The 12,358-nt window shown below is 41.0% G+C and overlaps 1 protein-coding gene across 1 annotated transcript in view; it reads right to left on the reverse strand.

Annotated features, from left to right (window-relative positions):
* The window catches only part of CHD1L (chromodomain helicase DNA binding protein 1 like), a 71,126-nt gene that overhangs the window by 41,936 nt on the left and 16,832 nt on the right, over positions 1-12,358 (reverse strand). The window contains exons 6-10 of the mRNA XM_061638789.1: positions 11,299-11,380; positions 10,540-10,702; positions 8,307-8,462; positions 6,540-6,632; positions 3,001-3,097 (exon numbers count right to left, since the gene is read on the reverse strand). Of these exons, the coding sequence (XP_061494773.1) occupies positions 3,001-3,097; positions 6,540-6,632; positions 8,307-8,462; positions 10,540-10,702; positions 11,299-11,380 (591 nt within the window). The remainder of the gene's footprint in view (positions 1-3,000; positions 3,098-6,539; positions 6,633-8,306; positions 8,463-10,539; positions 10,703-11,298; positions 11,381-12,358) is intronic.

The following is a 12,358-nucleotide window of genomic DNA, read 5'->3' on the forward strand; positions in this document are numbered from 1 at the left end:
AAAATCACCCTGTGCTTTATAGATTATAGCACAGCCTTTGATTGTGTAAATCTGTAGTCCATGGGGCGTTCATATAATTGTTGCAATGCATATGTATGGCTATTTGTATTATGTAGACTTGCCTTTAAGAGGTTAAGATTTGCAAGTGAAAGCTTATAATGTTGTTTTTCTCAAATTCTGAGCACCTGCAAGAAGTTCAGCTTGTTAGAGATTAGGTCAGAGAACGGTCAATGAGTACACAAGCTACACCCAGCTGTGTCTTATCTAGGAGGCTGATGGGGAGGGAAAGGACCATTTGATGTACAGTGGCCTTGAAGCTGGTCCAGATAGCTCTAATGAGCTGCACGTGTCAAGGAACAGTAGCACATGTGCCCAGGAGAGCGTGGCATGGAGAGGTCACGATGACCTGTTTACACCAGAACAGTGTTCCCTCACATAGAAGGGACAATTACACCTAGTACAGTGCCTCCTTATGTAGATAGGATTTTCCTTATAAAAGGAGCCTGCACAGCCAGCTTGGGGTTCAGACTTCGCCTCTGCGAAGGACCTTGACAGTCTGTTCCACTGGGTAGGCATGCCTGTTATATACCCAATAAACGTCTCCTTTGTGAGTAAACCATGAATCTGTCTCATTGATTCCTTGGTACCAACCCTAAATTTGAAGCAGCCCACGGCTGGGGCAATACAAGATCACAAAAAACTATGGAATACTTTAAAAGAAATGGGGGTGCCACAACATCTGATTGTTTTGATGCACAACCTATACAGGAAAAGAGGCTACTGTAAGGACAGAACATGGAGAAACCGATTGGTTCCCCATTGGAAAGGGTGTGAGACAGGTATTTTTTTATCACCCAATTTGTTTAATCAATACGCAGAACATATCATATGGAAAGCGAGATTAGACCAAGATGAAGGTGGTGTGAAAATTGGAGGGAGAAATATCAATAAGATATGCAGACAATACCATGCTACTAGCAGAAACCAGTAATGATTTAAAACTAATGCTGATGAAAGTTAAAGAGGAAAGCACAAAAGCAGGACTACAGCTGAACGTCAAAAAGACTAAAGTAATGACAACAGAAGACTTATGTAACTTTAAAGTCAATAATGAGGGCATTGAACTTGTCAAGGATTATCAGTACCTTGGCACAGTCATTAAATAAAATGGAGACAATAATCAAGAATTCAGAAGGCTAGGACTGGGGAGGGCAGCTATGAGAAAACTAGAAAAGGTCCTCAAATGCAAAGTTGTATCACTGAACACTAAAGTCAGGATCATTCAGACCATGGTATTCCCAATCTGTATGTACGGATGTGAAAGTTGGACAGGTAAAAAAGTGGGTAAGAGAAAAAATAAACTCATCTGAAATGTGGTGTTGGAGGAGATATTTGCTGGCACCATAGACTGTGAAAAAGACAAACAATTGGATGTTAAAACAAATTAAACCAGAACTATCACTAGAAGCTAAAATGATGAAACTGAGGTTATTATACCTTGGACACATGAGAAGACATGATTCACCAGAAAAGACAATAATGCTGGGGAAAACTGAAGGGACTAGAAAAGAGGAAGACCAAACAAGAGATGGATTGATTCCATAAGGGAAGCCACAGACCTGAACTTACAAGATCTGAACAGGGTGGTTCATGACAGATGCTACTGGAGGTCACTGATTCATAGGGTCGCCATAAGTCGTAATCGACTTGAAGGCACATAACACACACACAATTCTATTTGAGTTCAGAAGCTCAATGAAGTGACAAAATTTAGGATTAAACTAGACAAGTTAGTGATTGATCAATGACTGAGACTAGATTTAAAATCACATGGAGTGATGGTGGTGAAGAGTGGGCAAATACCCCTCCCCCCATTTTCTTCAGCCAAAATCACTTCCTTCCACTGTATCTTATTTTTCCTGCAGATGAAAGCATACGTATACAGTATGGGGACTGGTATGTTATCTGTTGTTGGAGTAAAAATTACTTAAGAACGGATTTATATCATGAAAACAGTTTCAGGAGAAAAACGTTAACCCCCCGTCCACAACACGGCAGTTGTAAACCCATTCTAAACATTTTAAATATCTTAGTTTTTTTTAAATTGGTGCTGTTTGTTTATTTGTTGTTTGAAATTGGGTCTTTTGGGAGGAAGGACAGAAATTTAACAATAAATAGATAAAATAACAATCCAGCTCTGCTGTGGCTGCTTTACATACATAAATAATTTTGTTTATGAAAGTAAGATCTGGTGACTCATTTTTCACTGTTTCATTAGATTGATGCTTTAATTCTGTCACCTTGAAATCTGCAGAATTAGCTTAAAAGATTAGGAGTTCTTACTAGGATATCAGTCATTGTCACCATCTAGCCAAAGTTTAAATATTTATTTATAAATTTGTTCATAGCCAAGATAAAGCGACATACACATAGTAAAAATATGCTCGATTCAAATTACCAGCAGTATTAACAAATCATTTAAAAACACAGGCCAGTTGAAAGAAATAAAATTATATGCATCTCAGCAGAAATAAAAGCTCTCTAGAAGATTCCTTATTTAAGAAAAGATGACCCTCTATAAATGGATTTTTAAAACCTGCTTTTAAGTTTACAACATTGAGGCTATAGAGCCAGTGTGGTGTAGTGGTTAAGGTGTTGCACTACGACCTGGGAGACCAGGGTTCGAATCCCCACATAGCCATGAAGCTCACTGGGTGACCTTGGGCCAGTCACTGCCTCTCAGCCTCATGAAGACCCTATTCATAGGGTCGCCATAAGTCGGAATCAACTTGAAGGCAGTACAGTACACCTCCATGGGAGGGAATTCCACAGTCTGGAGCCCACCCACCACAAAAGGCCTTGTCTCTGATGCCTGCCAACTGAACTGATCTTACAGGCAGGCTTATGAGCAAGGAGATAGTTCTCAATGCCTGGGCAGGCTCATATAGGTAAATACTGTTGATTTATGCAAATCATTAAGCTCAGTAATGGAAAACATACCCTGCGTATAAGAAAGACAGAAGTTTATCTAACAAGCTCAGCTTCCCACTGGCTTCAATGAGATGATCCCCAATGACAAAGGGCTCTGGTTCAACACCTGAAATGGAAAGATATTTTAGTAAGAAGCATCTCTAGTAATAGTACAAAATACATACAACTACAAAAGGATTGCATCTAAATATGTATTCCAAGGCAAAACATATCATCACATGCACTCTTAAATAAACACTGAAAGGGAAATGGAAGTTTTTTCCTGATCAAACCCTTTGATGCAGGACCCCCAGAATAGCCTCATAGCAGCATCTAAATTCCCTGCAAAACCCCGTGATTAAAGGTTCACCTGCCCCAGAACTAAGCTGCGTATAGGCTTTACATCTGGTAATGTGCAGCATGCTAGAGGTGATACACCTCCGTTATTTATTACATTTAAATCCCACTTTGAAAAACAGTTTTCACTAAAAAGAGCTAACAGAATAGAAAATTAAACATAAAAATCAGGTAAATACAATATATTAAAGCCAGCATCCAGATAGCATTACGTAAACAGGCTTGAGTTTTCTCCAAAGGTTCTAATAAATAAAAACAGTTTTGATCAGCTTCTTAAATGTCAGGAGAGAAGCAGCTCCCTGGAAAAGGAGTTCTAGAGATGGGGACAGGGCCATCACAGAAAAAGTTCAAGACCTTGTCAGCTATAACTGTGCTCCCTGAAAGAAAAGAATGATAAAGGCCCCTTCTATCAATCCCAATGCACGCACAAGATGTGCTGTTAGAATGCTGAACTAGTATGTGGGAGACATAGGTTCAAATCCTCTGCTCACTGGATAACCTGGGCCAGTCAGTGTAAATGCCACCTTGAGTTCCTTGGAGGAGAGGTGGGATATAAATATAAAAATGAAAAACAGATAAAATAGGAGACAACACTCTTGCCCAAGCCCAAGCCCATTTATGGCTTTAAAAAGATTAATACTATCAATCGGAACTAAGACCAGAAACAAGCTGGGAACCAGTTCTGCTTCTTAAGATAGTATTATACATTAGGTTAGCTCCCTTCAGGAGCCTAATTACATGCATGCTCAATGGTTGTTACAGTTACAATGAATCTAAGCTACACTAGTAGGGGTGACCTTGGTGTTGATATTGAAGTCTCCCAGTACTGTCTTGGGGACCTTAAAATCAAGACCTCAATCAGTTCAGAGAGTCCACTAGGTAACAGGGTGAGTGGCACAGTAGCAGAATCCCCAGGCAAACACATTTGATATAGGTAGTTTCTTAGGCAATCTACCAAGAATTATGGAATCCTGTAAATCACAGCAAATGTATGTTACAGCTCTATCACTGTAGCCATAATAAGGATATGGTGGAAACTATACACACATTACAAGTTGTGTATATATAGGTAAAAGCTGTAGTGTGGGACATAGCCCTTAAGCTGCATGCTGGGTATGTGCCACTAGGCAAACCTAAAATGTGCAGAAGAAACACCACAGTTTATTGAGGCCCAATATAGAGAGAGTCAAAGACTCTTCCTCCTTCCTTCCTTCCAGTGGTAAGTACTTGCTGGAAGACAGACATGCACTACTTTGTAAAAATAAACTTAAAGACAACCAATAGGGCTAGATAAAATGTACTCTGTCTGTTCATCTTTGAAGTTTCTCCCCTGTTAAGTCCTGGATTGGCTGCTTCCACCATTTTCATTCCAATGGACAACTGAGCCATGAGATCTGCTCAGCCACCCAACGCGACTGATACAGCCTCAATGTTAAGCTTAATAGCATTTAATGTGGCCTGGTGATGTGGACAAGATGCTTGCAGTGATGCATCCAACCGTCTGCTCATTAGATCCTTGTCCATCCTGGCTTATTAAAGCAAGCCAGAGAGGGGCAAGTGAATGGGTCACAGGTGCAGTAAATGCATCTTTGTGTGACAGTTTGATGCCCACTGCCCTTAAAGAGGAGGTGGTGCGTGCACTTCTTAAAAAGCCTACACTGGACCCAATGGAGTGTAACAACTATAGACTAGTCGCGAACACCCCTTTCTTGGCAAAGGTGGTGGAGAAGGTGATTGTAGAGCAATTTCAGGTATTTCTGAATGAGATTGATTATCTAGATCCATCACAATCCGGATTCAGACCTGGTTTCAGAACAGAATCAGCCTTGGTTGCCCTGATGGATGACCTTCATCATGGCAGAGACAGGGAGAGTGTGACCCTGTTACTTCTGCTCGATCTCTCAGCAGCATTTGATACCATTGACCATGGTATCCTCCTGGACCGACTCAGTGGGATGGTTATTGGAGACACTGTATTATGGTGGTTCTGCTCTTATTCTTAGGGTCACTTCTAGAGAGTAACACTGGGTGAATGTTCCTCGGCCCCCTGGCACTTGTGCTTTGGGATTCTGCAGTGTACTGTACTATTCTCTCCCCAGTGCTATTCAACATCTATATGAAGCTGTTGGGAGCAGTCATTAGGTGTTTTGGAGCAAGGTGTCAGCAATGTGCTGATGACACGCAGCTCTATTTCTCCATAACATCTGAATCAGGAGAGGCTGTGAACACTTTGGTGTCTAAATGCTATAGTGGACTGGATGACGGCCAATAAACTGTGCTTGAATCCTGAGAAGACAGAGACTCTTTGGGTAGGTGGTTCCCATGTCCAGGAGATAGGCAGGTTAGAGTGCTCTGGATGGGGGTTGCACTGAAAGACCAGGTCCGTAGCCTTGGGGTACTCCTGGATTCATCTTTGTCACTAGAGGTCCAAGTATCATCTGCGGCTAGGAGTGCCTTTTACCAGCTTTGTCTGGTTTGCTGCTATGGCCATTCCTGGACAGGGTTAGCCTGATCTCTGTAGTCCATGTGTTAGTAATCACAAGGCTGGATTACTGCAATGTGCTCTATGTGGGGCTGCCCTTGGCCCTGGTTCAGAAGCTGCAGCTGGTGCAAAATGTGGTGGCCAGATTGCTGATGGGAACATATGGCCGACAACATGACACCACTTTTAAAACATCTGCACTGGGTGCCCATCTGCTACGGAGCCAGGTTCAAGGTCTTTGTATTAATTTACAAAGCCTTAAACAACTTAGGTCCAGGGTATCTTAGGGACCGCCTGAACGTTTATATCCTAGGTCGATCACTGAGATCTTCTGCAGGAATGGCTTTGGTCGTTCCCTGAATCGGCGAGGCTCATTTAACATCAGCATGAAATTGAGCCTTCAGTGTCATCGGCCCAGTTCTCTGGAATGCTTTGCCAACAGAGATTCAGCAGGTGTCTTCTGCTTTAACTTTTAAGCACCTGCTGAAAATCTTTTTTGTCCCATCAGGCTTATGCGGGCAATTAAGAAGATGCTTCTTTTGCAACAGTTGATGTTTGTTTTTATTTTTTTAATGTTTTTTTTTAATTCTATGGTTGTTATTATTTTAAACGTGTTGTAAACCACTTTGACATTTTTAATGAAATAGCAGTATACAAATATTTTTATAAATAAATAAATGTGCTGTCTTTACAGTAGCGTCAGCAATGCTTTTTTGTTTATCATTCTTACCGTTAAACAGATACGGATGAGCTACGCATTTCCGGAGCTGAATTAACACATTTTGAAGGTTAGCTTTCTTCCCTGATTCATTTTCAAATGCGTCTGAAATGCAAAAGTTTTTTTTAAAATACTCTGTATTTAGTCATCAGAATTTAATCACAGTGGTGAGTAACTAGTGTAGAAGTTAATTTTTCATTCAAGCCAGCAGTTTCATATTTCCAGTTCCAAATTCAATATTGAAATCACTTCTTACTGCAAGATATGGTTGCAGAGTAGCTTTTAAACTAATGTCTGGGGGAAAACTGATAGGAAGCATCAGGTTTCGGAGAAAGCATCGCTGCAGGATGATTGTGAAAAAAGATTCTAAGTAATCCAAATAAAGAATGGGTACAACTGGTGTAGTGGTTAAGGTGTTGGACTACGACCTGGGGGACCAGGGTTCGAATCCCCACGTAGCCACATATTTAACGAGACCAAACAGTTATTGGGGAAATGCACATACCAAAAAGAAATTTGGAGAGAGAAACAATGTAATGGTTTTTTTCATGTTAATACCTGGAAGACTCCCAAATCAATATGGTGGAGCTAGATGGTGCTAAATGAGAACAGAGATACGGTGGGCATATCAGAAACCCTGTGGATATGGTTATCCCTAGGTACAAATTCTCTAATAGGGAAAGAAAGAGCACATTGCAAGTATCACGGTTTTGTATTTCAGTGAGAGAGTCCAAGCAACTAATAAACTTCAGAGAATTAGAAGTCCTTCACAAAACTGCTGTGGGTAGAAATATCAGGGCTAAAAAAAGTTTTACCTGACCAAAAGACTAAGGCTGATCTTGATATGGAAAAAAATCAGGGAGACAGCCCAAGAAGATAATTTTATAATAATGGGCAACTTCCAAGTACTCTCATAACTGATTGGATAAATGTTTGTATACTTTATAACAAAGACATGTTATATGATACGATAAATTATCATGATTTGGAACCGCTGGCTATGGAATTGACCAAAAAGGAGATGACCCTTGACTTTGGTCACAGCCACACTGTAATAGCAGCTCTGTGAGGCGTCTGCTAACAACTCTTGGCACCTTGAACAAACGGCAGTTCCCAGGGTTCTTTGGGGGAAGCCATGGCCGTGGTTATACCTACACCATACATTTAAAGCACATTTAACACATATTTAAAGCACATGGTTTTAACTGTAGTTTAGCCCCCCAGAGCTACAATTCCCAGTGCCCTTTACAAACTACAGCTCCCAGGATTGAGGGAAACTATGTGCTTCAAATGTCCTTTAAATGTATGGTGTGAATATGACCTTGAACCTCAGTGGTGTCCAGAACTTGGTGTGAGATTTAAGCATTGAACTGATTGATAGCACTGTGATAATTGTTCCCAAATTTAACATCTGTCAGCTGAAATCTGCCAAAACAGAGTCACATTTGACACCAGCACACAGTTGTACCATGGTGGCTATCATTTTTATGTGGTATTTTTTCATCCCTGTCAGCTGATGTGTGCTAGTAATAATGAGAATAATGCTCCTTGAGAGGCAGAGGCTGTTATAATTTCATTACCATACTGAATAGTAACTGGTCTGATTCAAGCACATGGAGTAGTAGAAAAGATGGGTTTAGAGGGAAATATTATCTGGGGAAGATCATTTGATTGATTTCTAAATTTCCTGTTTCATACACACACCATCAATAAAACTACCATTTTAAATCCATGTTAAATGAAACGACCAATTCTAAAATCTTCCACTTGCCCATTTACCTAAGTCTTTCGTCAGAATAGCCTTATAAAATTTTCTCTGCAGTGCTGACATTCCATGGTAGAGAACAACCTCCACCTTCTTTGGGAGCTCTGCTGCAACTTCTGCCTTCACTCTTCTGAGCAAGAAGGGCTGCAACACACTGTGCAGTTCTTTGGCTATAAGGGAGAAACATAATCACAGTCCTGAATTTTGAATTCAAGTACAGGGAGGGCAAACATTCAGTTCCCTTGGATTGCCTAGAAGCTGTTGCTAAGGTAAGACTACTAAATTGAAGGAGGCTCCAAGAGTCCAGGAGACTCCACTGGCAAGGACTGGAGTGCTAGTTCCCTGGAGGTCCACATGCAAAGAGTAAGTGACAGGATTGGAGCAAGAGAGTGTTGCATTTCTACCACCACACTCCTCCCTTCTGATACTCTATAGAGTAAGTGACAGGATTGGAGCAAGAGTGTGTTGCATTTCTACCACCACACTCCTCCCTTCTGATACTCTATAGGCATCATCCTCTTTGTTCATATATTTGTCTATTTCAAAAGACATCATGGTGATAACAAGCAGTACTCACCCTTCTGCATATCACTATAGAACTAATTCCAAGACAGATCAGACCCTATAATGTTTTCAAGCAGCATGGAAAAGCAAGCAGCTGAATGCAGAATCACTTGACTGAAGAATCAGTGGTGATTCTCCTTCATGCTTGATGGGCAAATTGCCCAGCTCTTTAGCCCTCTTCATATGCTCTGCCAAATGCATGACAGCACAAATTGTGTCGGGGACATGGGGACTGCCCCTTCTTCCCCATCTGCTCCACCATTATGTTGAGCAGGATGGCCTGAAGGCGGCTTCTAAGGGCATTCAGTTGAACACACTTAGAAATCTCTCCATGATGGGGGAGTCCGCATAACATGGGAAAGTCAAAGGTAAAGCAGGTAGGGCTGTTGTGCATGTGGCAGCATGTCTGCTACAGCACCCCTCCATGGTTTATGACTTCAAGAGTTTGGCCGAACACCTGAAGAATGTTAAGAGGGACTTTAACATTTCTTAATCAGTTCCAGTGGGGTCCCTATGTGCAGAGAAACATTCAACAGGCTTGAAGTGAAAGGACGGAAGACACAGAGATGAAAAATCACAACAGGCTATTCAGTCCAAACTGTCCATCACCCGCAGATCAACTTATGCAATTCAGACATCTGAATATAACAGAGAGAAGAAAAGTATAGCAAAGTTGATTGCCTGTGAAGTTGTAATGCTAAACAATTAGAGCAAAGAAGCCAAGCCACCACACCTGATCTGTTTCATGTGCACAACTTTCATATTTTCTTGCTTTTTTTGAATTTTATTATTAATCCAACAAAATACAATAATCATTTATTATATATGAACAAAAAGAAAATCTCAATAAATGACAAAGCTTTGGGATATATGACATAGATACAATAATTTTGCCCACATCTACACATTCTTATATTCTGTAGTTTCTCGCCCAGGACATGCTGCTGTTATCATTAGGCCAGGGGAAATTCTGACTTTTTTAGCACTCTCAATACATCTCCTGAGTAATGTTGATTATCGGCAACATCTTAGACCTATGGTGTGCTCAGTATATGGAAGTCAAACTTAAGATCACCACCATTATAATACAGATAATTTCTTTATTTCAGATTTTTAGCTGGTCTGGGCAAAGGCTAAAGGGATTAATAAAACAGATTACACAATTAAAAGATTATACATTTAAAAAGAGCTCCTGCAGGAAATACATAGAGCATGGATGTAATACACATGTCTTATATCACCTGTCTACTAGCAACACCAGCTAAAGAAGCATTCATAGGCATGTGTATATAGGTGTATGGGCAGCCGGACACATTATGATTGGGGGTGCAGAGCTACCAAGAGCATTGTGCGTCTTATCTGAGTGCATCTATTGATTCTACTGCTCATAACTTTAGTAAGAGACTTAACTTTTCCCTCACATATACACTAAATCCAGTGTATAATTTTTAAAACTTTTGCTTTACAAATGAACTGAGAGAGAAGTTTTAACCTTCTCCATGGGAGGTGACAGAAATATTGGGCTTAAAGCTGAAGGTTGTTTTTTTTCTTCTAAGTGCTGACTCCACACAATTTTTTTAACAACAGTTTACCTTATTGGCAGAGCTAGAAAGGAAACCTTAGTCCCAGTTGCCAGCATTCTGAATGTAATAGCTGACATCCAGTTACTACATTTTTACTTGCCTCTTTTGCTTTCCTTTTCAATTCCATGGTAATACTGAACAAATTCTTCCACCAGGTCTTTGGGAAATATAACTGGTTCAATAAAAGCAAGCAGGGCATATAACTCTCCGAGACTGTTCTGAATGGGAGTGCCTGTCAGCAGGAGTCTGAAATCTGTTGAAAACTGAAAGAGATCCAGAATATGTAGTGAAGGCACTGCTGTAAGGCAGATCTTAGTAGCTGCACGTTATTGTGAGATCTGCTACTGCCCAGTTGATGGGGACAAGGGAGGGAGGCAAGGCAGGGTCATGATTGATCCCCCTAAGACAGCTTTACATCTCGACTCATTGAACTGGGAAATTGCTCACTCTTGTTTCAGACAGTGAAGTAAAAGAACACGCCTGGTCCAGTTAAGAATGCCTTTCCCAAAAAACTTGCTAAAGCTTTGTATTTTCTGGAAGAAATTGGAGGCCTTTTAACTAGAGTTAGCTTTAGGACTCATACAAGAAAAGTAGTTTTAGTACTGTCATCTTTTAGTTAATTACAGTTGAACATTATCTAATCTTTTTCTTTTCTCTGCTTTTAGAACCATTATTTCTATCATCATTGGGTATGAATCTTAAAGACAAGTACTACTAATACACTGATCAAAACAAAAAATTCACAGAAGTAAAGAACTGTGGAAGATCCTTCATCTACTTGAGCTCAAATCAGAAGGGTGCAACGAAGACATATATACTTTCCTTCTTTCCAAACAACAGATTGTACAGTTCTCTTTACCTCAGAGAGTGCTTTATGAAGTAATGAATCCTGATTCTTCAGTCTGTGAGCTTCATCCACAATGAGGCAACCCCAACTGAAACTGAACACAGGACAGAAAAGTTAGAGAAACCACAAATATCAGGGGCAACCAGACATGGGATACTTGTCCAATTTCCTCACTCACAGAGTCTGGGTCATGTTAAGTACTATGGTTTCTTTCTCCTCGCTCCCAGTTGAACCAGATCCCTCTGTCTTTCCTTTTTGGGCTGTTGTTGCACGTCTCCAAACTTTGCTTCCAGCAAGGACTGCTTCTGGTCTTCCCTCCCTAACTGATTTGGGTAAGTACTGCTCAAAAAGGTGCTGTTCTTTGGAAGCACCAGCCTGATGATTCTTAAACACATACAAAAGTTTCATGTTCCATGCAGATGATTTAACTTGCCCAAGCATGCCAGCGCTCAGAGAGCAACAGGGAGAGCTAACAGGAGTTTGGCACCGGAGGTGTAGGGAGGAAGAGACAAAAGCCAAAGAGGTGAGTGACCTGGAATAACCCCAGGAAGCTGTGTGTTCTGACCCTGTGCTTAGCTGGGTACATGGAAAGACTGAAGGGCTCCACAGCAGCTTGAGTGGAAAGGGCATGTCCTGATAGCTGGTGACTGAAGTGACATGGCCTGATAACTGCTGAGCCTGTGCTGGGAGTTTCATTCTATTTCCTGACTCCTACCTGAGCAGAGCAGAGGGAGCTGCCCTAGCTGGTCCAGAGGATATACAAGTGAGCCAGCTCTCAGAGAGCAAGCAAACAGAGTGAGTGAACAGGAAGAGTTAACAGGAGTTCAGCGGGGGAGTTTTCTAACAAAAATCTTATTGCAGCATGCACGACATACCAGTAGGACTCTACTGTTAACCTTTAAGGAGGACAGGACAAAGCACAGGACATTCCAATACAAGTAGAAAAAAAGAAACAAAAAGTAATAGCAATTATCAATAGAAAGGACACTCCAGTCGTGGTGACCTGCAAGGTGTGTGCAAGGTTTGTGTCCTCGCCTGAGAACAACACAGCGTATACGTGCAACAAGTGCAA

Source organism: Rhineura floridana, chromosome 1 (genome assembly GCF_030035675.1).
Source record: "Rhineura floridana isolate rRhiFlo1 chromosome 1, rRhiFlo1.hap2, whole genome shotgun sequence".
In the NCBI taxonomy this organism is placed as follows: Eukaryota; Metazoa; Chordata; class Lepidosauria; order Squamata; family Rhineuridae; genus Rhineura; species Rhineura floridana.